At 42.4% G+C, this 26858-nt stretch overlaps 1 protein-coding gene across 7 annotated transcripts in view; it reads left to right on the forward strand.

Annotated features, from left to right (window-relative positions):
- The window catches only part of GRB10 (growth factor receptor bound protein 10), a 510659-nt gene that overhangs the window by 459326 nt on the left and 24475 nt on the right, over nt 1–26858 (forward strand). For all 7 annotated transcript variants that reach the window (XM_029589722.1, XM_029589720.1, XM_029589719.1 and 4 more), the window contains 5 exons: nt 9465–9575; nt 10398–10496; nt 22358–22435; nt 23015–23131; nt 25771–25837. In XM_029589722.1, the coding sequence (XP_029445582.1) occupies nt 9465–9575; nt 10398–10496; nt 22358–22435; nt 23015–23131; nt 25771–25837 (472 nt within the window). The remainder of the gene's footprint in view (nt 1–9464; nt 9576–10397; nt 10497–22357; nt 22436–23014; nt 23132–25770; nt 25838–26858) is intronic.

Here is a 26858-nt window from a genome sequence, read left to right on the forward strand (position 1 = left end):
GAAAGGATAACAGGGAGTCAAACATTATAAGGTGTTAAATAAATGATAGGTGTGTCCATCTATAATTTTATTTTTTTTTAATTCCTAGACATGCCCTTTATCTGTGCAAATTCTCAGACATTATAAGCAACGTTTATTAAATACCTAAATTTGTTTTATAATCCATGTTCTCTAAACTATTAAAGTATGGGGAATATTTTGAGCTCAGCGAGCAGGGGATCTATTTTAGAACTCTGAGCCTGGTTCATGTCAGAAACTCTCATTGATATGTGCATATCAATAAATTGGTACTGCTTACTTCAGTTAACTTGGATGTTGTTTTTTTTATTTCATCTGAGGTAGAACAACCAGGGACTTACAGGAACCTAATACTTATGTCATTTCCTGTAGAGTTTAGTCAGTGGATGAGATGATGGTTCGGGGAACAGAGTTTTAGGTTTAAGAACTGGGCATCATTTTGGGGAAGGGTGGACCTTTTCTAAAAGGATATGGGCTCCACCTTAATCATAGTGGAACCAGACTGCTGGCACTAACCTTTAAAAAGAAGATAGCACAGTTTTTAAACTAAATGATGGGGGAAAGCAGATGTTTGCTCAGAAGTGCAAGGTTCGGAATAATGTCTTTGAAGGATACTAAGAACAGGGAAAGTAGGGTATCCCAGTAGAAAGGTTGCAATAAATGCAAAGTGGACCAGGTGTCTTTAAGGTATCAACTGATGAGCAGATTGTTAATGCAAACAAAAAACATACTTTGAAATGGCTGTATACAAATGCTAGAAGTAAAAAAAAAAAAAGATAGTGTATAGCACTGGATGAATAGATAGACATAATTGGCATCTCAGAGACCAGTTAGGATAACCAATGGGCCACTATGAAACCAGGTTACAAATTATATCAAATTCATAGGATGGATCAAATTGGTGGCGGGGTGGCACTATATGTGAAAGAGAGGCATTGAGTCAAACAGAATAAAAATTCTGCAGGGAGCAAAATACAATGTTGAATCTTTATGGATAAAAATTCCAGGTGAAAAGGGGAATAAAATAACAGTGAGGGATGTATTACTGTCCACCTGGCAAAAATGAACAGACAGACAAATACTAAAAACTTAGGGAAGCTAACAAAATCAGCAGCACAGTAACCTACAGAGGTTAAGTGTACATCAGGCATGGACATCGTTTAAAAAATACAATCTTAGAAGCGCAGTCCAGATGTATTCCACGCATTAAGAAAGGTGGAAGGAAGGCAAAATGATTATCGGCATGGTTAAAAGGTGAGGCTATTTTAGCCAAAAAAACATTCTTCAAAAATTGGAAGAAAGATCCATCTGAAGAAAATAGGATAAAACATAAGCATTGTCAAGTTAAGTGTAAAACATTGATAAGGCAGGCTAAGAGAATTTGAAATGAAGTTGGCCATAGATGCAAAAACGCATAATAAAAACTTTAAAAAAAAAACCTTTAAGGGAGTCGGTTGGATCGTTAGATGACCAAGGGGTTAAAGGGGCTCTTAGGGAAGATAAGGCCATTGCAGAAAAACTAAATGAATTCTTTGCTTCTGTTTACTAATGAGGATGTTGGGGAGATACCAGTTCTGGAGATGGTTTTCAGGGGTGATGAGTCAGACAAACAATGAAATCACTGTGAACCTGGAAGATGTAGTAGGTCAGATTGACAAACTAAAGAGTAGCAAATCACCTGGACCAGATGCTATGCATCCTAAGGTACTGAAGGAACTAAAAAATGAAATTTCTGATCTATTAATTCAAATTTTTAACCTATCATTAAAATCATCCATTGTATCTGAAGACTGGAGGGTGGCCAATGTAACCCCAATATTTAAAAAGGGCTTCAGGGGCAATCCAGGAAACTATTGACCAGTGAGCCTGACTTCAGTGCCAGGAAAAATAGTGGAAACGTTTCTAAAGATCAAAATCACAGAGCATATAGTTTACATGATTTAATGAAACACAGTCAGCATGGATTTGCCCAAGGCAAGGCTTGCCTCACAAATCTGCTTCATTTTTTTGAAGGGGTTAATAAACATGTGGAAAAAGGTGAAGCAGTAGATTTAGTGTATTTGGATTTTCAGAAAGCGTTTGAGAAAGTTCCTCATGAGAGGCTTCTAGGAAAACCGCCTCCTATCCCATGACTTTTTAGTTTTCTTAGAAACCTTTGCCCTCACTGTGACCAATAGCCTTTGCTCTCACTATGTCACAGGGGCTGACGGTCGGCCCCTGTGACATTGTGAGGGAAAAGGCTATCGGCGCCATTTTGAATACTGGCAGCCGACGGCCCGAGTGCAGGAGATCGCTCCTGGACTCCCATTGGACCACCAGGGAATTTAGGCAAGTCTTGGGAGGGGGGCGGTCAGGAGGGTAGGGGGTTGTAGTTAATTAAATTAAAAGGGAAACAAATAAGAATGGCACGTATCAACGGATCGGGGGCCCCTTTGAACAGATACAACGTATCTGGCCCCGACGAATACGAATGCCATATGAAACGTATGCGGCTCCTCTGCACATCCCTATTAATTACCATCAAAGCAGTTTATGGATTTATCCTCTAGGAACTTATCCAAACCTTTTTTAAACCCAGTTACACTAACTACTGTAACTACATCCTCTGGCAATGAATTCAGAGCTTAATTATGTGCTGAGTGAAAAAGAATTTTCTTTCATTTGTTTTAAATGAGCTACTTGCTAACTTCATGGAGTGCCCCCTGGGCCTTCTGTTATCTGAGAGAGTAAATAACCGATTTACACTAACTTGTTTAAGTCCTTTCATGATTTTGTAGACTTCTATCATATCCCCCCTTAGTTGTCTCTTCTCCAAACTGAGCAGTACAAGGTGATGCATATAGGGAAAAATAGCCTTTCTGTAGTTACACAATGTTAAGTTCTAGGGGGAGCTCCATGAAGTTAGCAAGAAGCACATTTAAAAGTAATTGGAGAAAATTCTTTTTCACTCAGCACACAATTAAGCTCTGGAATTTTTTGCCAGAGGATGCAGTTAGTGCAGTTAGTGTAGCTGGGTTTAAAAAAGGTTTGGTTATGTTCTTGGAGGAGAAGTCTATTAACTGCTGTTAATCAAGTTGACTTTGGAAATAGCCACTGCTATTACTGGCAAGTAGCATGGGATCTACTTAGTGTTTGGGTACTTGCCAGGTTCTTATGGCCTGGATTTGCCACTGTTGGAAACAGGATGCTGGGCTTGATGGACCCTTGGTCTGACCCAGTATGACAATTTCTTATGTTCTTAATAATGGGTGACTTCAATTACCCCAATATTGACTTGGGTGAATGTCTCATCAGAACATTCTAGAGAGCTGAAGTTCCTAGATGATATAAACGACTGCTTCATGGAATAACTGGTACAAGAACCAACAAGAAGGGAAACTATTTTAGACCTAGTCCTTAGTGGAACACAAAATTTGGTGCAAGAGGTAACCGTGGTAGAGCAACTTGGCAATAGTGATCACAACATGCTCGAATTTGACTTACTAACTGGAGGGAGGGCACTAAAGAGATGTACTGCGACAGCATTTAACTTTCAAAAATGAGAAAAATGGTTAGGAAAAAACTGAAAGGAGCAACTACAAAGGTTAAGAGTGTATATCAGGCATGGATCTTGTTTAAAATAACATCTTGGAAGCCCAGACCAGATTCATTCCACAACATCATTAAAAGGTGAGATGAGAGAGGCTATAATAGCTAAAAATAACATCAAGAAATAGAAAAGGAGTCTGAATGAAGGAAACAGGAAACATAAGCACTGGCAAGTTAGATGCAAAGAAAATTTGAAAAGCTTGCTGTGGTAGCAAGAACTCATAACCTTTTTCAGATACATTTGAGATAAGCCTGTGAGGGAGTCATTTGGACCATTAGATGATCAAGGAGTAAAAGGGGCACTTAAGGATAACAAAGCCATAGCAGAGAGACTAAATGAATTCTTTGCTTTGGTATTCACTGTGGAAGATGTAAGAGATACCCATGCCAGAAATGATATTCAAAAGTGATGTTTCAGAAGAAATGAAACACATCTCAGTGAACCTGGAATATGTATTAGGGCAAATTGACAAAGTAAAAATAGCAAATCACCTGTAACTGATGGTATACATCCCAGAGTGCTGAAAGAACTGAGAAATGAAATTGCAGATCTACTATTGAAAATTTGTAAACTACCATTCACATTATCTATGGTACCTGAATGCTGGAGGGTTGCCCATGTAATGCCATTTTTTAAAAAGGGTGATCCAGGAAACTACAGACCAGTGAGTCTGACATCCATGCCAGCCGAAATAGTAGAAACTGTCGTAAAGAACAACATTTCTGAACATACTGACAGGCGTAGTTTAATGAAACAAAGCCAACCTGGATTTAGCCAAGGGAAGTCTTGCCTCACCGATTTGCTCAATTTTTTTGAGGGCATTAATAAAGGTGAGCAGTTGATATACTATATCTGGATTTCCGGAAAGCATTTGACAAAGTCCCTCAGGAGAGACTTCTTAGGAAATTAAAATATCAGGGGTTAGGGCAGGGGTGGGCAGTTCCGGTCCTCGAGGGCCACAAACCAGTCTGGTTTTCAGGATATCCCTAATGAATATGCATGAGAGATTTGCATGCACTCTGCCTCAGTTGTATGGAAATCTATGTCATGCATATTCATTAGGATATCCTAAAACCTCGACAGGTTTGTGGCCCTCAAGGACTGGAATTGCCCACCCCTGGGTTAGGGGGTAGTGTCCTGTTGTGGATTGTCAAGCGGTTAAAAGAAAACAGAGTAGGGCTAAATGTTAGATTTTCCCCAGTAGAAAAAGATGAATAGTGGAGTGCCCCAGGGATCTGTTCTGGGATCACTGCTTTCTAATATATTTATAAATATAAATGAACTGGAAATGGGAACAAGTGAGGTAATCAAATTTGCGGATGAGAAAAAATTATTCAAAGTTCTTAATTCATAAGAGGATTCTGAGAAATTGCAAGAGAACCTTGCAAACCTGGGAGACTAGACATGCAAATAGCAAATGAAATTTAATGTGGACAAGTGCAAAGTGATGCACTTAGGGAAGAGTAACTTAAATTATAGCTACAAAATGCAAGCTTCCACATTAGGAGTAACCTGTTCAGGAAAAGGATCTAGGTGTCCTCGTTGATAAGTTGAAATCTTCTGCTCAGTGTGCAGCAGTAGCCAAGAAAGCAAATAGAACATTAGGGATTATTAGGAAAGGAGTGGAGAATAGAACAGAATATAATGCCTCTGCATTAGGGATGTGCGAAGCCCGAACCAATAGGTCGGGCTTCGTTTTCAGCCCGCTGCAGGAAATCTCGTATTTCCTGCGGTTCGGGCCTTTAAAATTTGGGGAGACCCGAATTTCATTTTAGTGCGCACTAACATTTTTTCGTTAGCGCATGCTAATGGGGAGTTAGTGCACACTAACCCCGAAACTAATTTTTCCTGAAATTTCGTAAAAAATTAATTCTGGTTTCGGGCTCCCCGATTCAGGACGAATGCACATCCCTACTCTGTATCGCTCCATGGTGTGACCTTATCTTGAGTATTGTATGCAGTTTTGGTCTCTGCATCTCAAGAAAGATATAGCAGAATTAGAAAAGGTACAGAGAAGGGCGACCAAGATGATAAAGGGGATGGAACAATTCCCCCATGAGGAAAGGCTGAAGAGGTTAGGACTCTTCAGCTTGGAGAAGATGGCTGAGGGGAGATGTGATAGAGGTCAAGGAGGGGAATGGATCGAGTAAGCAAAGACCAGGGGACACAAAGAAGTTACTAGATATTCTATTTAAAACTAATATGAGAAAATATTTTTTACTCAATGTATAAGCTTTGGAATTTGTTGCCAAGGGGATGTGGTGAAAATTAAGCTTGTGCTTAAGCAAAAAACAGAAATCATATTGCTAATTAGGAAAAACACCTTCTATGTATTTATCAATAGATTCAATTCAAATAGAGCCAACTGACTATGCACGGGATCTGGAAGTAATCATTGATTGTAATCTAACAATGAAGAAGCAGATGAATAATAAAATCAAATATGGGTACAATAAGTTATACCTGTTGCAGCAATTGAAACAGTTATTAAATTCTGATTTTGGCACTGTTACAAACTTTAATATTCTCTAGAGATGTGGTTCGGCCTTTATCGGCCTACCGCGGGAAGTTTCATTTTTCCGCAGTTTGGGCCGATTTTAATTTGGCTTCCCCCGAAACAATATCCCAAACCCACCTCAACCCTTCAAATTTAATTGCAACACCCCCCCTCCCCCCCAGAACTTGCCAAAATTCCCTGATGGTCCAGCGGGGGTCTCGGGAGCGATCTCCCACTCGGGCCGTCGGCTGCCACTAATCAAAATGGCGCTGATAGCCCTTTGCCCTTACCATGTGAGAGGCTATCAGTGCCATTGGCCGGTCTCTGTCACATGGTAAGAGCAATGGATGGCCGGCGCCATCTTAAAAAATCTTTTTCAGTCTTTTTTTGTGTTTTCTGCAGTTAAACGTCATAGGAACATCAGATTTTTAAAAAATCTTCCTTCTTGGCTATTTTCACCCTTTTACTTTATGCACAATAACATTGAGGTGCTACTGGTCTGTTTATGGGAAACATGTTCTAATACTTTGTTCGAACTGAGCCACACTCATATTTTGACTATATCAGCCAATGTGAATTCTAAGGGGTAGGGTATACTAAGTTTCTTCCCTTTTGGAAAGATTCCCTAGGTTTATCATCCGTCACTAGGCCAGGGTATCACAGCTAGCAAAACAGAGATGCTTGCAGAATGTAAAGAGATGTTTGAAATATAGGGAGTCATTTATCAAAATGTGCTAAGGTGTTTTCACATGCGTTAAGGACTTATCGCATGCAATAGGCCCTTAACGCATGCAAAAACGCCTTTAACGCATGCAATAGCACCATATCGTATGGTGCGATGCAAATCCGAAAAAGAGGAGGAGTTAGGGGTGGGAGTGGGTTGGGTTTGCAGTCTGCGACGTGCTATCACACAGACTTAACGCTGATGTTAACTACACCTTTTTCAGTAGCATTAAGCCCTGTGATAGCTTGCGTTACGGGGTGATAAGGTGTTGGTGCATTTCGTGATGTCTCCTGAAAAGCCTGTTTTAGTAGGTTTGAAGCTCCCAGAGAAAAGAGAGAGAGAGAACGCGAGCCTAGCCATAATGTCCTCTCCCTCAATAGGTATTTGTATCCCTATGGGAGGCCCACCTAGTAACTTGAGGTGAGGTTTAGGTATTAGTATATATTTATTTATTTATTTAATAACTTTTATATACCGGCATTAGAAAGGCACATCATGCTGGTTCACATATTAACAAAAGCGAGGAAAATACATTATAACAGGGGTAAAGGGAGGGGGTAAAAGAAAACTAAGGCAAAGGCAAGGAAAATACAGGATTGTAAACTAGTTAAATAAATTCAAAAACAACTGATAAATTACATGTTCCAATGGAAAAGGCAACATCTTAATAATGTACAAGGAGAAGATCGGAGTATAAGAGGGTATAATACAATGGCGGTACTGGGTTCACAAGGGGAAGTAGATTAGTCAGGGTAGGCTTGATGGAATAGCCAGGTCTTCAATTTAGATCTAAATTTAATTGGTCAGGATTCTAATCGGAGTGTCGTGGGCATGGAATTCCAGCGTGTGGGGCCTGCAATAGAAAGAGCTCTTTCCCTAGTAGAAGTGAGGTGTACTATTTTTAGAGAGGGCACTTGCAGAGTTCCTTTGTGAACTGTCCTGGTAAGACGGGTCTGAATGACAGGGCTAAGTGGTATGTAAAGCCAGAGGGAGTTGTGAGAGAAGTTGGATTTGTGTATGGTGGTAAGTGTTTTGTGGAGTATTCGGAATGGGATAGGCAGCCAATGAAGGCCTTTCAGAATCGGGGTGATGTGATCTGTTTTACGGGTGTTAGTGATGATTCTAGCAGTTGCATTTTGCAACATTTGGAGCGGTTTGATCGTAGCGTGTGGGAGACCTAGGAGTAGTGAATTACAGTAATCGAGTTTTGAAAGGAGGGAAGTTTGGATAACAGTGCGAAAATCTTGAGAGTGTAGCAGTGGCTTAAGTTTTTTTTAGAACATTTAGTTTGTAAAAACCGTCCTTGAGGATGGAGCTTACATATTTTTTTCATGTTTAATTGTTCATCCAGGAGGACTCCGAGATCTCTTACAAAGGTTTGGTTTATAGTGGATTTACAAGTGAGGTTATGAAGTGAGTGGGGTTTAGAATGGGGGGAGATAAGTAATAGTTCCATTTTGTTGGTGTTGAGAGTGAGGTGGAGGTTCGTTAGAAGAGAGTTAATTGGAACGAGACAGGTTTCCCAGTACTTCAATGCATCGGATATTTTATATAGGGGTTAGGTGCCACTTTGACATTCAGCGTGAGACATACGAACAGAACAATGGTCTCTTGTGAAGATTTGATGACCTACGGAGAGAGGAAACTCACCCAAAGATGAGATTTGTGCACTGTTCTCTCCACCTAGCTTGATGTTACCCAGGTAGGATCCATCAAGCTAGGTTGAGAGAACCTTGCACAAATATCAACTTGGAGTGAGTTTCCTCACTCCGAAGGTATTCAAATCTTCATAAGAGACCACTGTTCTGTTCGTACGACTCACGTTGAAAGTGGCCCCCTAACCCCCTATATACTAATACCTAAACCTCACCTCGAGATACTAATTGGGCCTCCCATAGGGATACAAATACCTGTCTAGGGAGAGGGCATTATGGCTAGAGTCAGTCAGTCTCTGTCTGTCTCTCTTCCCACCCCCCCTAGTGGTTGTATGCAGGAAATACACAGGTCTGGCACTTATCGCAAAGTCTAAAAACGTTATCACAATTTGCACTAACTTAGCTCTTCACATAGGTAAATTGCAATAAACTGTCTATCAGCATAAGCCATACCCTTTTGCTATCGCATTTTGATAAATCCAGGCCATAGTTTGTTCTCTCTATTTAGAGATATAGCATACTATTTCATCTGCCCTGTTGCTATTCTTTAAACAAAAGAAAAACTCTGTTTAGGTGAACCCTGCACTGAACATGGATGTGATAAACCTCTTGCCTAAGAGACTGAGAGCTCCATAGCCCTGCTTCCTGAACAGAGAGATTCAGTCTTAGCAAAGACTTTTCTTCCATGTGTCAGTCATGTTGGAATCTTGATCTTCTTGCACAGGTCACAATTTGAGGGGCAGAAAGGGAAAATGAGAGAAACTCATATATAATGAAAAGGAGCACATTTCTTTTACTGAATATTAGCCTGGGGGAGGAGATTTCATGGTAAACATGTCACACACATCTTATTTTTGGCTAAAAGAACTTCATTTTGCTCTAGAGGTGTAGTATGTTCTTTCTCAAACAGAGAGCCCATGGCTGTTTTGAAAGAGAATTGGTAGATGGATGGATAACAAGAAAAGGATCATGTTTCCACAGGAGCCAAGACATTTGCAGTTGATAGCAGACCTGGAAGACAACAATATATTTTTGTTGGTAACTTGCAGAAAGCTCTACAGTTCTCCTACTGATTATGGATTTTGCATAAAGGTAAATTGTGTGTAAGTATATGTGTGTATGTATGGGCATATATAATCTGGATCTTGCAATAGCCCACTAGATATAGATCTCTATATTTAATATATTCTTCCTTTGAGAAGCATGTACAAACATTTCTGAAAATACAAAACAATGACTAATATTTTGGAGGAATTCGGTTTGCTAGTGTCTTATTTTATTTTTTTTTATTTTATTTATTTTTAATCAGTGTTGCTATTGTCTCTTGAAGGCTGCTGCCTTATCTCTAACACTCTGGTTCAGACAGAAGTAAGATCAAAGCTCAGCTAACATGGGATGGTCATGCACAATCTTAAAAACTTTTCACCCTGTAGCCTCTGTCTGTTGGTTGCATTGATTTGACTATCCCTAATCGACAGGAATAAACTAGAGCTTCCACTTTGAAATTCTGCTGGCTTAGATGCTCATTTTTAGGCCAACAGCCATGTCTGTAGGAAAATTCCAGAAAATTTCTCCTCATTCTGTCTCCATTCCAATGTAACCAAATTAAGTCCACAACAGCCACTTTGAGACTCTCTTCAAAGGGTGATTCGGCTAGCCTAGAAGACCACTTCCCATCCCCTTGGCATTACTTTAGAAGCCAGGTAGGCCATGCACAAAGCTGTTGGGTTATCTGATGCCCTTCCTCTTGAATTCCAATAGCATCACCTCCAAAGTGTCTAATCTTAGCTTCCTTGACACACACCAATCTCTTGACTTGTGTTGCTAGTTATAAAACTCGCTGTGTGCTGTATTAATCTTTTATTATGAGTAATGTTCATGCTAAAGGAGTTGATGTCTCCTGACATTTTGCAGCCCAACAGAGGAAGAAATGAAGCAAAAGAATTGAAGTTATTGTGTGCGGAAGATGAGCAGAGCAGGACTTGTTGGATGACAGCATATAGGCTGCTTAAGGTAATGGTTTTGATTTGCTGCCTGAGTTGATGTTTGGGTGAAGGTTTTTAATCCTTGCCTGTGGCAAACTCTGCTGCAGGACAGTATAAATATCAGTTCTGATGTAACCAGTGTACTATAGCATTCTCCAGCCCCCTGCCCTGTTTGCATCTTGTTAATTTAATTTTATTTCTATCAGCAGGGCTAGTCCAGTGGCTAATGAGCAGTGCGGAAGACAGGTTCAATTTCTGGGTCAGGTCTTCTGTTCCCCAAGCCAGCTGGGATTGTGGATACTGCAGAGGCAGTATTGATAGCCCTTGATGGGGGACAGTCTCCGTTATTGTGCAATGGTGGCATCTAGTGGCTGGCTGTAGGGCCTATGATGGCAGGGTTCCAGACAGGCCCTGGTATGTGGTGCCCAAGCAGTGATGGTCACTGAAGTGACTGCGCCAAGTGAGCTGGGAGGGGATATAAAATAGGGAGAAAATCCCTGAGTAGTTGTGAAACAAGGCTTATGACACCAGATCCCAGCTCTGATTCCCAGAAGAGCAAGAGGAAACTGCCAGGTTAAACAAATGTAACTACAGTGTGTCTTATCACCTAGGTCATGACTGTGGATTCTGTTTCATTCCAAACAGGAGAGAGGTGTCACATATCAAACAAAGAGGATGTTGCTCTGCTTTTAGGAATCTCTACACTGGCATAGAAAAAATGTATAGCTGTGCTGGGGCTTGGATTTAGAGGTTAGAGTTGGTGTGCACGGTGGTAGTGTAGGGGTATATTTTATATTATGTCATAGAACATGCAGAAACAAATATTGCAAAACAAAATTTTGTTTACTAAATGTGAATATATGGATAATAAATCAGCAAAGTAATATCAACATTACAGTATCACGGTAAGCTGTACATAAAGCAATACAGGTAAATAGGAAACAGACAGAAATAAAGGTAGAACAATAAAGAACAAAAGAACGAACACCTCCCTTATACGCCCTCCTCATATAAGCCAGCATTCTTAGGAAATCCAGAGGACTTTTACGAGCTCAGAGACTCTGAAAAAGAACCAGCTATTCCCTCTCTGTTTTCAGCTCATCTAAATAGAATCAGCAAAGGCTATGCTTTATATATCTCTCTGCAACGGGCCGATACAGTAAGGTGCGGTAGAAAGAGGTGCGTTACGGCCGGGCGCACCCGCGTTTGCCGCAAGCACAGTTCGGATCACATACCGCTCAAAACTCTATTTAAATGGCATGCAAATGCAAGCCGCGTCCAACGCGCGTCCATGAAGCGCAATCCATTTTACAGTATAAGTGCTTTATACAGTGCCTATACAGTATCCTGGGTGCGCTGGTACCTGTCATTTCAAATGTCATTTCAAATGACATTTGAAATGACAGGTACCAGGAAGTGGATCCCAACTTGAAGTGGATCCCAACTTTAACCAAAAGAAAACCTAAAATCCCCTCCTCCCGAAGCGACTCGACATGTAAAGTATTGTGAATAAGTGTAACCAAAGTTAACAGGGCTGAAAGAAAGTAAGTTAACTTTGGTTACACTTATTCACAATACTTTACATGTCGAGTCGCTTCGGGAGGAGGGGATTTTAGGTTTTTAGGTTTTCTTTTGGTTAAAGTTGCTTCGGGAGGAGGGGAGAGATGACTGGGGCTGCCCCGGAGACCGGCACCCATGGACGCGGCCAGGGCAGGTGAGAGGGGGCTGGGGGAAAGTTTGCCGTCTTCCCTTACCCCTGCCTCTAACGCAGGGGTAGGGGTAGGCGGTAAATTAGCAGGTTAAATGCGCGGCTAAACTGCAGGTTAAAAAGGCGATAGTCGGGGCGTGCGTTACTGAATTGGGGGGGGCATAGCTAATCCGATCGTTTACATCTCATATACATGCCGCGGGTGGAAAGGGTTACCGGTTGATTTAAAGAAGCGGTAAGGATGGGTTAAAAGGGATAGTGAATTGCAGGTTGAACTAACGCGGCCAAATTGTGAGTAGAAAGCGGGTTAGAAGCAGGGTAACCGTGGCCGCACTTTACTTGTAGGTATTTACTATTAGGTATTTCAAAGGCATTTCAGTACCAGTCCTTTTATCTCCCATTTGGTAAAAGATGTCAGCTGTTCAACTTATCAGCTCATTGGTATGGGTAATAGTCTTTAGCATTTGATCTTCCCAGGTGATAAAGGAATGCCAAATGTCTTAGTCTTTGAGGTCCCCCAGAGATACCAGATGTTCCTTGGGGCTGTCCCAGCTCTTTATCAGCTCATTGTTGCCAGAATATCTCAGGAATGCAGGGAACAAATGGTAATAGTGTCATGCCTTTGTACAATCCTTGCACTTAAATCACATGCAATATATTGATTCATACTCATCAATCATTGGAACCTGTTCTGTACAAAGTCTTCCGGAGATCTGATTGGTCTGACTTTTAGGAATGGATGGTGGAAGTGATTCTGAAGAGAGGATTTTGGCCTCCTGACTTTCTAGGTCTGTGTGTTAGCATTCTGGCAGCATGACGACTGAGGCAGGTCTCCCCCACCCACCCTGCAATATGGTGCGATGCTCCATAAAGGAGATTTAGCTTCAGAGAACATTTGCCAGTTAATAGAATATGAATAACCTTAAACAGGACTACAACTATTTAAATATCACTTTTCAATATTGGGGGGAATGGGAGGGATCTTAACACTCTTCAGGCCGCCTTCTCCTTTTCCGTGGAAAACGGGTCCCCCTTGTGGAGTTAGCCATGCTGTATATAAGTGCACAGAACCTTGTTTTCACTGCTTAAGCTTCAGCAAAGCAACACTTGCATGGAACTCTAATCAGGCAGGTCTGCATAGTTTTGTATCGCAACAGTAAATTGTTCATTTCTTAGCATTCAGATAGGTGGATCCATGACCAGTGGGTTATTGGGTTATGCACCTCTACTAGTAGATGGAGACGTAGCAAGGCTGACGTCACAGTATATATATATATACATGCACTGACAGCTCGCCAGTATTCTCCATCTCCTACTGGGAACTGCATTAAAAGTTTTGTTGTAGAAGGAGAAAAGTTTATTGCCCCGCTTTCCTGTAGTGATACCTTATGGTCCCTCCCTCAGTCGAGTTTCCTGAGGTGATATCTTCGGATCCCTCCCTCAGATGAGTGCCTTGTTCTGGTAGCCAGTTTCTGCCTGCATGGACTTAGCTGTTAAAAAAAAAAAAAAAAAGCTGAAAGGCAAATGGGTGCAGGAAGAAGTCTATGCCCTCTACCCCTGCAGCCGGAGATGGACGCTGTACTTGGCTGGGACGGCCTGAGCTCAGGTAAAGAGTAATTTAAAGGAAAAAAAAAAGGTAACAGGGAGTTGATTTTAAGGATTCTTCTCCCCTCTGGTCTTCATGCTCAGTGTGCCGATCAGACATCCGTTCCCGCCTCCAGGGGAGCTTAGGGACTCTGGCAGCTTAGTGTGCTGAGCAGCCTTCTGGGATAGGTCCTACTCTCAGGCTTAGATTGTTTGCTACATGGTAGGCCATGGCAGCGTTTGCATGCTTTTTCTCTGCACATAAGGCTGCCCTCATCAGGTGCGTCTAGTTGTGCACCTATCTGGGCACTCAGATGAGTGTAGGGGCGCCTAGGTGAATGCAGAGTGGTGCACTTAAGGACACCTAGGTGGGTGCTTAAGTTGCATACGCAGTGAGCGTTTGAGTAGGCGCTCAGTTATGTCTACTTGAATGGTGTGTTAGGTGCCTAGTTTTTGAGCACCTAATTTCTGAGTGCCTACTTTTTTCGAGTTACTATTGCGAGCATACCTGGGTGCAAGTACTCAGATGCCTGTTGGAGCATAATGACAACTCTTTGGAGCCGATAGCAAAGAAATCTAAGCACCTTACCCTTTGTGCTGCCTGCCACTACGGGCATCTCAGCCTGGTGTCTGCTCTAACTTGTATCAGCACTGTTTGGAGGCTCAGAGAGAATTGTCTATCTGATTTTACTAAGCTCGGTCCTTCCCAGCATATGTGAATGGGAAAAAGCTGCCAGAGGTTTTGCCTGAATTTAGGGCTCCTCTAAAAGGTTTATCAGCGAGGGAAAGGTAGTTCAGTGGGCTCAGGACCGACGCCTTCTGGTTTTGGCATGGAGCCCTCTTTTCTCAGGTAGAATTTTTTCAAGGGCTGCAGTCCTTTGTTCAGGTGCAATTGAAGGCCCCAGCCAACCTTAACAGTTTAGGATCGCAGGCCCACGCAGTTGGCGTTGCGGGTAAGTGTTGGAATACATCTAGGCCTGCTGTAGTTCACACCAATAGGGACCTGGATGGCACGGATGATGAAACTGATCCTTACTCCCTGGAGGATGGGGAAATTCCTCCGGCGCTGGAACCATATAGAACCTTGTTGCGTTTCTTTCATAGAGATGAGTTACCGGCTCTGATTTCCCAGACATTGAAGGTACTGGGGGACTGATTCCATGTCTGAGCCAAAGAAAAAAATCCCATTTTGATTTCTTTGCGTAAAGTCTCATGTTTTTTCCCTATTACGGAGGCTATTCAAGAATTGATTGATCTTGAATGGGGCACCACGGAAGCTAATTTTAAAGAGGGGCAAGCCTTGGAAGGGCTGTATCCCCTGGATCCAGCTGCGAGAGAGTAATTGTGCTTTCTGAAAGTAGATGTGCTTGTGTGTGCCATCACCAAGCGGACAACTATGAAGGGGGAGCGGCATGAAGGATGCACAAAATAGACGAATTGAGGTCATACTTAATTAAGCAGGCCTTTGAAGCGATGGCAATGAATTTGCAGGTAGCTTTGTGTTGCTCTTTGGTGGCTCATTTTTGTTCACTTCTCTCTCAGGAAGTCAATGAGTCTGGTATGAATTCCAGGGCAGTGATGGGAACCGGCAGCTGCCTTTTTGGCAGATGCAGGCTGCGATTTGGTCCGCACTGTAGCCAGAGGGGGGTGGCATTGGTAATAGTGGCCAGGTGTCAGCTTTGACTCAGGAATTGGTCAGTCAATACAATTTCATAGTCTAATCTTACAAATTTGCCTTTCAAAGGATCATTCTTCTTTGGGAATGAGTTGAGAAAAAATGGCCAGTAAGCGGGGTGAGGCCCAGATTCCTAGGTTACCAAAAGATAAGCAGATGCCGCACTCCTTCGGCATGACAGGTCGTGCTAGGGGTTTCAGAGGCCTTCGATCCTGCTGAGGAGTAGCTTCTCAGAGGACTCGGCCTTTGGGTAGGTCTCAGTCCTTTAGACCCAGGCAGCCCAGAAGGGGTATAGGCTCGGGTAGTAGTGCCTCCTGAGCCTCTCAGTAAAGGTGTGCTGACCCACTCCCGGGAACAGGAGATAGGGAGTCTCCTCTCTTTATTGGAGGTGGGTCGAGATCATATCAGACCAGTGGATTCTGGAGGTGATAAGAGATGATTACACTCTGGATTTTCTCAGTGTCCCTTGGGACGTTTTCATGGTGTCTCCCTGAAACTCTTCACAGAAGAAACAAGCAGTGGAGTTTACATTGTCAAAGCTCCTCATCCTGAGGGCTGTAGTTCCAGTGCCCATGTCACAAGAAAATATGGGTCAATATTTCATTGTGCCTAAGAAGGAGGGCTCCTTTTGCCCCATCCTAGATCTCAAGGGAATTTTGGAATTTGGGGGTGACTCATTTTCGCATAAAAACCTTACTCAGTGATGGTGGTATAGTAGGGAGTTTCTGGATTTGTCAGAGGCATACTTTCATATTCCCATTGATCTGGAGCATCAACAGTTTCTGCATTTCGCTGTTTTGGAGGCGACATTATCAGTTTTGAGCACCGCCTTGACCACCATGCCCAGAATCTTTTCTAATTTTATGGTGGTGGTTGCAGCAGTGTTGAGAGAGGATGCATTCTGGTTCACCTGTACTTAGACGATTAGCTGATTCAGGCCAAGAGACTGTTAAGAGAGCCCTCAGGTCTCATGCAAGGTGTTCTCTGTTACAGGAACTAGTTTGGGTAGTGAACTTGGCCAAGAGCATTCTACAGCCATCCCAGACACTGGAGTTTCTCGGTGTTTGGTTCGCCATGAATCAAGGCAGGGTGTTCCTGCCGGAGGGCTGCATTCAGAAGCTGATGGCGCAGGTGTGACTATTGACAAAAACAATACACCCGACAGCATGGTCTAACCTATAGGTGTTCTGGTTGATGGCGGCCACCCTGAGGTTGTTCCATGGGCAAGGGTGCATATGTGCCCTCTTCAGCGCACTCTGCTGGCTTGTTGGAGTCCACAATCTGGAGACCTTTTGGATATGGCTCCACCTACTGGTGAAGATCAACATACAACTGCAGTGGTGGTTGTAAGTGGACCATCTAAGGAAGGGGGTTTCCCTACAATCACTGGATTGGCTAGCACTTAACGATGGTTGGGGGGCTCATTGTCAGGAGTTGACAGCACATGGATGCTGGAGTACAGAAGATTCTTTCCGGAGCATCAATCGGCTGGAAGCCCGAGCCATGATGGGAGTATATAAGATATGCCATACTGGGTTAGACCAAGGGTCCATCAAGCCAATAATCCTGTTTCCAACAGTGGCCAATCCAAGTCACAAATACCTGGCAAGTACCTAAACATTAGATAAATCACAAGCTACTATTGCTTATTAATTACCATAATAGCAGTTTAAGGATTTTTCCTCTAGGAACTTATCCAAAACTTTTTTTTTAAAACCCAGTTACACTAACTGCTGTAACCACATCCTATGACAACAAATTCCAGAGCTTAACTATGTGCTGAGTGAAAAAAATTTGATTTGTTTTAAATGAGCTACTTGCTAACTTCATGGAGTGCTTCCTGGTCCTTATGTTATCTGAAATTAAATAACTGATTTACATTAACTTGTTCATGTCCTTTTATTATTTTGTAGACTTCTATCATATTCCCCCCTCAATCATCTCTTCTCCAAACTGAACAGCCCTAACTTCTTTAGCCTTTCCTCATAGGACAGCCGTTCCATGTCCCTTATTTTGGCCTCCCTTCTCTGAACTTTCTCCAGTGCAGCTATATCCTTTGAGATGCGGTGACCAGAAATGCACATAGTATTCAAGGTGCGGTCTCACAATGGAGTGATGCTGAGGCATTAAGACATCCTCTGTTTTATTTTCCTTCCCCTTCCTAATAATTCCTAACATTCTGTTTGGTTTTTTTTTATTGCCACAGCACACTGAACTGACAATTTCAATATATTATCCACTATGACTCCTAGATCTCTTTTCTGGGTGGTAACTCCTAAGATAAAAACCTAACATTGTGAAACTACAGCATGGGTTATTTTTCCCTATATGCATCACTTTGCACTTGTCCATGATAAACCATCTGCCATTTGAAAGCCCAATCTTCCAGTCTCGCAAGGTCCTCCTGCAATGCATCACAATCTGCTTGAGATTTAACTATTCTACATAATTTTGTGTCATCCGCAAAGTTGATCACCTCACTCGTACCCTTTTCGAGATCATTTATAAATATATTAAAAAGCACCGGTCCTAATACAGATCCCTGGGGCACTCCACTTTTTAGCCTTTTCCACTGTGAAAACTGACCATTTAATCCTACTCTGTCTCCTGTCTTTTAACCAACTTGCAATCCACAAAAGGACATCACCTTCTATCACATGATTTTTTAGTTTTCTTAGAAGCCTCTTATGCGGGCCTTTGTCGAACGCCTTCTAAAAATCCATACACCACATCTAACAGTTCACCTTTGTCCACATGTCTATTCACCGCCTTCAAAAAAAATGGAAGAGATTTGTGAGGCAAGACTTCCCTTGGGTAAATCCATGATGGATGTGTCCCATCAAACCAAGTCTATCTAAATGTTTTGTGATTTTTATTCTTTATAACTGTTTCCATGATTTTTCCCGGCACTGAAGTCCGGCTTAGCAGTCTGTAGTTTCCCAGATCACCCCTGGATCCCTTTTTAAATGTAGGAATTACATTGGCCATCTTCCAATCTTCAGGTACATCGGATGATTTTAAGGATAGGTTACAAATTAATTGAAATAGTTTTGAAACGTTTTTTTTTTTTTTAGTTCTTTCAGAACCCTGGAGCCTTTACCCATCCAATCCAGGTGATTTACTACTCTTCAGTTTGTCAATCAGGCCTACCACATCTTCCAGGTTCACCGGGATTTGGTGCAGTTGATCTGAATCATCACCCATGAATACCTTCTTTGTAACGGGTACCTCCCCAACATCCTCTTCAGTGAATACCGAAGCAAAGAAATTGTTTAATCTTTCCACGATGGCCTTATCTTCTCTAAGTGCCCCTGATCATGCAACGGTCCATCCAATTCCCTCACAGGCTTTCTGCTTCGGATATATTTTAAAGAGTTTTTATTGTGAGTTTTTGCCTCTATGGCTAACTTTTCAAATTCTCTCTCGGCCTGTCTTAATATCTTCATTTAACTTGCCACTGCTTATGCTTTATGCTATTTTCTTCTGATGGATCCTTCTTCCAATTTTTGAAAGAAATCTTTTGGCTAAAATAGCCTCTTTCACTTCACCTTTTAACTATTCTGGTAATCGTTTTGCCTGCCTTCCACCTTTCTTAATGTGTGGAATACATCTGGACTGTGCTTCTTGGATGGTATTTTTTTTAACAATGTCCTCGCTTGTTCAACACTTTTTACCTTTATAGCTGCACCTTTCAGTTTTTTTATAACTATTTTTCTCATTTTATCAAAGTTTCCCTTTTAAAGTCCCCCTTCTAGTCATTAATTCAGATTTGATCATATTATGATCACTATTGCCAAGCGTTCCAACCACAGTTACCTCTCACCAAATTCTGCACTCCACTGAAAATAAGGTCTAAAACTGCTCCCTCTCTTGTTGGTTTATGAACCAATTGCTGCATAAAACTTTTATTCCATCCAGGAACTCTCTGTCTCTAGCATGCCCTGATGTTTCACTTACCCTGTCAATACTGGGGTAATAGGAATCTCCCATTATTACTGCACTACCAGTTTGGTTAGCTTCCCTAATTTCTCTTAGCATAGCTGTCTGTTTCACCATTTTGGCCAGGTGGACGGTAGTACACTCCTATCACTATACTCTTCCCCAACACACAAGGGATTTCTACCCATAAAGATTCAATTATGCATTTAGTCTCATGCAGATCTTTATCCTTTTGGACTCTAAGCCATCCTGGACATAAAGTGCTACCTCGCCTCCCAGATGCTCCTTTCTGTCATTGTGATGTAATTTGTATCCTGATATAGGGTCATCCTCCTTCCACTGTCCCTGAGATGCCAATTAAGTCTGTCATCATTTACTGCTATGCACTCTAATTCTCCCATCTTACTTCTTAGACTTCTTGCATTAGCATACAAACATTTCAAAGTGTGTTTTTTGTTTGCATTTACATTCTGCTTTTCAATTGACAGTATTAAATTGGAATCTTTTAGCTCAGTTGAGTTTTTAATTATAGGCACTTGGACTACTTTTGTTATTGGTGGAATCTCTGTTGGGATGCCCTAACTCTAATGCTTCATTAGTATCCTTTGAAGATACCTCTCTGAGCCATGCACTGCTGAGCAACTGTCGGCTTTCCCTTTTGTTTTAGTTTAAAAGCTACTCTATCTCCTTTTTAAAGATTAGCGCCAGCAGCCTGGTTCCACTCTGGTTAAAGTGAAGCCCATCCCTTTGGAAAAGACTCGCCCTTCCCCAAAAGGTTCCCCAGTTCCTCATAAAACTGAATCCCTCTTCCTTGCACCAGCCTGCCTCTGGTGGAACAGGCAGCATTTCAGAGAATGCTACCCTGGAGGTTCTGGATTTCAGCTTTCCACCCAAGAGCTTAAATTTGGCTTCCAGAACCTCTCTCCCACATTTTCCTATGTCATCGGTGCCCATATGTACCACAACATCCGGCTCCTCTCCAGCACTGTCTAAAATCCTATCTAGGTGACTCGTGTGGTCCACCATCTTTGTGCCAGGTAGGCATGTTACCAGGCAATCTTCACGCCCACCAGCCACCAACTATCTACATTCCTAATAATCTAATCACTAGCTATGACGGCCGACCTAACCCTTCCCTTCTGTACAGTAGCCCTGGGAGACACATCCTCTGTGCAAGAGGACAAAGCACCACCTGGATAGCAGGTCCTTGCTACAGGATCCTTTCCTGTTGCACCAGGTTGATGCTCTCTGATCATGAGACCTTCTTCCTCCAAGGCAGCACCAGGGATGCCAGACTGGAGTTGGGACTTGGTTATTATGTCCCTGAAGGTCTCATCTATTTACCTCTCTGTCTGCCTCAGCTCCTCCAGGTCTGCCACTCTAGTCTCCAGAGATTGGACTTGTTCTCTGAGAGACAGGAGCCCTTTGCATAGAATGCACATGTACAATTTCTCACCGGCAGGTAAAAAAATCATACATGTGACACTCGATGCAAAAGACTGGGAGGCCCCGCTCTTACTGCTGCCTTCATCTTAAATTTGTTCAGTTTCTAATTATATTTTAGGTTGCCTTGGGAGTAGGAATGTGTACAATTAGGGTCCTGCAAATGTATTCGTGTATTCACTGTTTATCTGGTAGTGACCTACAAGGGCATGATAAAACTCTTGATAAAGTTTGGGGTATTTCTGAGTTTAAGCTAAAAGGCCAATTTGACTTGTTTTAATTTGTTTTTTTTAAGTGTGAAAGTGCCACCTGCCCATAAATTAAAGGATGAGCCCTATGGATGGATGGGAGAGGGGTGGAAGGGCTGGGAAATACAAACGCAGATACTTCTGTTTGTTGCCTGCCTTTCTGACTACCTATTTACAACAAAACACACTAAAAAAATATACTCCAATAGTTTACTTCTCTCCAATACCTTTAAGCTTTAAAAATTTCTCCAAGCTGTCCTTACTGATTCTTTCCAGCCACCAGCAAGGTGATCCTCTCCTCTAAGTGCTCCCACTGGAGTAAACAGGGTGAGCTGGCATCGTGGGCTACAGTAGCCCCCTGGATTAAGGAGGTAGTCACGGTCGTGTAATGTGGATGCTAAGCAGCCGTTGCCTGGTCAGGTTAGGGCTCATTCCACTAAGACTCAGGCAGTGTCATGGGCAGAGATTAGATTGCTGTCTCCCATTGAGATTTCCTGAGCTGCGATGTGATCCTCCTTACACACCTTTTCAAGGCATTACCACCTGAATTTGAAGGCCTGGGAGGACGCAACCTTTGCACGTGCTGTATTGATCGGACCGCAGGCAGCCTCCTGTTCTGTTTGGGATTTGGTACATTCCACTGGTGATGGATCCACCTACATGAATGCTAAGAAAGTAGAAATTATTACTTACCTGATAATTTCCTTTTCTTTAATGAAGATAGGTGGATCCACCTTCCCGCCCTCAGCTGCCGGACGGTGGTGGTGCTGTTGTCCTCTTGCATGCCTTGCCTGTTCCAGGGGTTACTGGTAACTGTCAGTCCAGTCCCTAGATTAGTGTTACACTCCTTGTCTGAGCTGAGTGGTTTCCTGTTAGCTGAGTACTGGAATGATTGTCTGTTAATCGAGTTTTGTTCGTTTGGCCACAGTTGGCTTTTGCAGAGAATACTGGCAGGCTGATGTCAGTGCAGGGGTTTATATACTGTGCTGTCAGCTTTGCTCCGCCTCCAGCTTTTGAAAGAGGTGCATAACCCACTGGTTGTGGATCCACATATCTTCATTAAAGAAAAGGAAATTATCAGGTAAGTAGTAATTTCTCTGTGTTCAGATTGGCCTTTGGTTGCAAACTCAATAAAATCACCGTAGCAGACAGATTAGAATCTAATTTTTTTTTCATCTGCTGGGTTTTTTTTTTTCCTGTTTTATGTTGTAAAAACTGGGAAAAGCCTGATTTGCATGTCAGAGGATCTGGTGTTTCCAGCTACACATTCTTTTTCTATTTCTCCTCTGCAGTATGGGATGTTGCTTTACCAAAACTACCGAATTCCTCAGCAGACAAAAACCTTGCACTCAAACTTCACTGCCCCCGTGGTAAGTTCTGTCAGAGGATGTGTCTCATTAGATCTTACTTTGTTGATGACATGCTGTGAGTTTGTCACTCGTGTTCCAACTAAACACCATTCTCTGTCCTCTAATATCACCTACCTTCAACACACATTTTAAAAATAAATTGTGGGTTCCAAATGAATGACTTGTTAAGCAGAAGCCTCTTTCTTGTGAGCTTTTTGGATACCATAGGGCCCAGAGTTTAAAGCAGCTAAGACATATGTGTCCTGTTCCCGTTGGACAGATTGTAACTGGTGGACATCCACCATACTTCAACAAACTGCTCAGAAAACAATGAGCAATCTAAATAGGTGGAAGGCTGCTCTTTCAATGTCGTTAAAATACATGAGGCGTGGGTTATACCTGATTGGCACTGTCGAGTTGTACAGTATCACTGTTAGTCTTGAAAATGGGAAATATTTTTAGCTTCCTTGGCTGTCTTTTTTTCTGCAATATACCAGGTAGTTCTTCTTTGACACAACCACAATTTATAAAGTACCAACATGTTCCAAAAATTGTAACTGATCATCTTTAGGTAAACGGAAGTTTTTTTTTTTGTTTCAGAGGAGCGTGTCTGAAAACTCACTTGTAGCGATGGATTTTTCTGGACAAACAGGAAGAGTTATTGAAAATCCTGCAGAAGCACACAGCGCAGCGATGGAAGAGGGATATTCCTGGAGGGTAAACTGCCTATCCTACCTTTTTGACAATGGCCTGAAATCGTCTTGGAGCTTGCATTTGTTTTCTGTCTTTTTTTTTTCCTTCTCAGCCTGTTCGAGCAATGCAGACAAAAAAAAAGTGTAGCATTCTGATAAACCTCCATTTTAAATCCCATAGAGTTCCTAAGTTCTTTCTCTTTGTCCCCCACGGCAATTGGGTTGATAGAAAAAGATCCATCAGGCCTGCGCTGCCAAATGTCAGCTACCCCTTTGAGGGAAAGGCTGTGGGAGAGTCTGGGCTAAATGACCTATCCCTAAAAAGAATACAGAACATGCACAAGTACTTGTGCTTTGGGTGGGGGGAGGAATTTTCAAAGCTGTTCACATGCATAAAACACAGGATTTTATGCCTGTTAGATGGCTTCTTATAAAATTGACCAGTGTTTGTGTACTTTTCAGTTTTCACGTGTACTTTTTTTTTTTTTAATGCGCACAAAAGATTTTCCACGGGGGTGGGGGCCGGATTGGGGGGGGGGGGGGCAGAGTCTGGATATGCAGGCATGCTGTTGAGTTTTAAAAGTTTGCGCATCAAATTTCACGTGCACAGGTTAACCCTGCGGGGCAGGGGCGGGGGGCAGGTGGAACTTTGGGTCTCTCTTATGGCAGAATTTCCACAGCAAACCAATACACAGAAGTTGGCTTTGAAAATTGGTGTAAATTATGCGGCAACAGAATTAACCTCTGTGGTGCTCTGCAAACTGATTTACTTCAGCTTTGGCCCTTTTCCAAAACGTTTGAAAAGCACTTGGGTCGGCCGTGGAAAGGCGCGGTAACCTTGGGTTAAAGCGGACCAAAGGGGGCTCAAACTTCGGGCAGAGGCCAGCCACGGTGCTAGAATTTACCAGACCAGAATTCACTATCGCCATCACAAAATACCCAAAGCCGCCCGCATTGTGCCAATGACAAAAAGCAAAGCTTGAAAAATGCTTCAGAGTCCATGCTTTAGTAGGATATTGACTGCCTTAAGTTTCAGAATAAGCTCCCTGCTTCCTCCTAATCCCCATGCACATGCACATTTCTAAGGGGTTTGGGTCTTCACTGTGTGTGTGTGAGGGGAGGAAGATTAGTAAAGAATTCTAAAATGACCTGGAAATCTGAAGGTAAAGTGGTAAATGGCCCTATAATTTTTCTTTTATTTACCAAAATTGTACACAGCTGGTTATGAGAATTGTTTGGGTGCTCCTCACCTCTTTATCTGTATTATCTGTCATTCTAGGCTATGAGGGAGTTTTAGCTGAGATGTTTTTCTCAATTTTGAAAACTGCCTTGCGGCCAGGAGCTGCCTAAGAGCTGTGCCTTGCGTTTCAGATAATGTGGCAAAGTCTATCTGGGCAAGATGGCAACTTTAAGATGCTTAAAAATTGTATAAACTTACTAATATTTGTGCTAGTGGATATTGGGGTTTGAGATGGGGGTTTTAGTACCTGAACTCTTAAAAAGGCTGTTAGTTGCCTTCAGCTTTATGTGGGAAGGTGAGCTAAAAATCCTAACATTTTTATAACTAAATTATGTAAACAGCAGTTCTGGCTGCGTATGCAGTTACGCTAAAGAACTAGACATTGCATCGATGACAAAGCAGAATTTTCTTTTTGGAAAAAAAATTATAAAATTGGAAATGCACAGTTATTTAGCGCTCTGAAAGTGATGAATGCCTTTTCTCATGAAGTGTAAGTGCATTGCACAGTTACACACTCAAGGTCATTGACATGCCTGAAAAGATTTAATCTTATTGCTTTGAATATAGATCTGCAGTAACTCATGAAGCAAAAAAATGAGACATAGCATATTAATAAAGCACCCTTGTATCTGGAGTTCCATTATCCAGAAACTCCCAATACCTTGTGAAAAAGCAATCCCCTCACAAGCAGGAGTCCCTGGGAGCCCACAGCGTGAAGAGGAGGGAGCACAAATGACTACCCCCTCTTTTGCTGTTGCCTTTATCTCTCCATCTCCCGCTTTTCCCTGCCTTTGTTATGCCATACATTTCAACCTGGCAGGAGGATCCAGTGGCCTGGCACTTCTCTAAATCATCCCTCCTGCCATCAGCGTCTCCCCCCCCCCCCCCCCCCCAAATCACACACAGTTCAGTCTCTGATATTGTTTGAACTGTGTGGTGACCCCCCTATGTTTCTTTTATGGAGCGCTGCACAGTTCGAACTATGGCCTCTCTTTGACTTTGCCAAAACATTTAGGAGCAAGTGCTTAGAACTAAGCTGTTACTCTGAAAGCAGGCGCAGGCTTTCTTTACCTGGGAGTTGCCCTTCATTATGAGCACTTCTTGGTAGACTAGTGCAGAATTGTAGCAAAGTAACCATGTTGTCCAAAGAGGACAAAGGGTCTTCATCAATCGCATTACAGAGCTTGCCGCTTTATCTTGTAATATATGTGTAATTGCAGGTTGAATGTACGTAAAGTCATCTTATTTGTGTTATACTCACAACCACATTATCAGGGACGCTGTACCTCAAAGGACATATGACTTCCTGCATTAATACCACAGGGACTTTACAGAAGTTAATAAATTCTGTCTAAAGGGAGATGTGTATGTGTTGTTAATGTTTGGGTTTTGGTGCAATTGTAAATAATTAATTTGTTCTGCAGAAACGAAGTTCGAGACTGAATCTCTTAGGTAGCCAAAGCCCTCTTCACTCTAATACGCTTAACACAGGTAAATCATTTTTTGTTTTGTTTTTTAAATGCTTGTAGAACTTCACTGAACCTCTTTTGCGTGAGTGTGTGTGTGTGTAATATGTGTGTGTGTGTGGCTATATAAAGAAGTTTCTAGAACCAAGACTTGGTGTTTTTCACTCCTAAAAATTCAGGAAAATGTTTTGTAAATAACTGTTCTCCTAGGACAAGCAAGATGGTAGTCCTCACACATGGGTGACATCAGATGGAGCCCGGCACAGAAAAACGTCTGTCAAAGTTTCTAGAACTTTGACAGTTTCTACAACTTTGACTGGCACACTGAGCATGCTCAGTGTGCTCTAGTCCACATGGGGGTCCCTCTTCAATCTTTTTTTTTTTCCCTGTAGAGCTGTTGTCTCACGGTTTTGGAGCTCGTGCTCTTCTTCTCTGGAAAACTTCCATTTTTTTGGCAATTTTTTTTTTTTTTGCTTTCTTCTTGTGCCAGTCCCTCTCTGTTCCCCCTGCCTTTAGTCAGTCCTACGGCATGGTAAGTTCTCTTTGTGCGGTCAGTTCTCCATAGCAGTGTCCTTTGGGGCCCGCAGGCCATTAACCATTCGCTGGCCTTGTTTTTCAATATGGCGTCATCGGGTTTTTGTCTGTGTCCCCAGTGCCCTCGGACTATGTCCATCACGGATCCACATGATGCATGTATCCTTTGCCCGGGGACATCCCACAATGTTCAAGGGTGCCAGTTTTGTGACCAGATGACACCCCAAGTGCAGTTCCACCTCAACAAGATGGAAAAGCTTTTCGGTTCTAAGATGTCCGAGCCTTCAGTGTCTGTCTTCGATACTGAAGAATCATGGGGAACCAATGGGCACCAATCCCTTGCCATTGGACCCTCCATCAATAACACTGGAGGAGCAGGGGGCTAGGGATCAGCCCTCTTCAGTCTCTTCTGGGTCTAGGATGTCTGGATCTTCACCTTCCACCTTGGCGCTGGGGAAAGACCAGGCCGAGCACCATGGAAAATCAAGAAAGTATTGACATTGGTTGTGGTC

Source organism: Rhinatrema bivittatum, chromosome 2 (genome assembly GCF_901001135.1).
Source record: "Rhinatrema bivittatum chromosome 2, aRhiBiv1.1, whole genome shotgun sequence".
Classification (NCBI taxonomy): Eukaryota; Metazoa; Chordata; class Amphibia; order Gymnophiona; family Rhinatrematidae; genus Rhinatrema; species Rhinatrema bivittatum.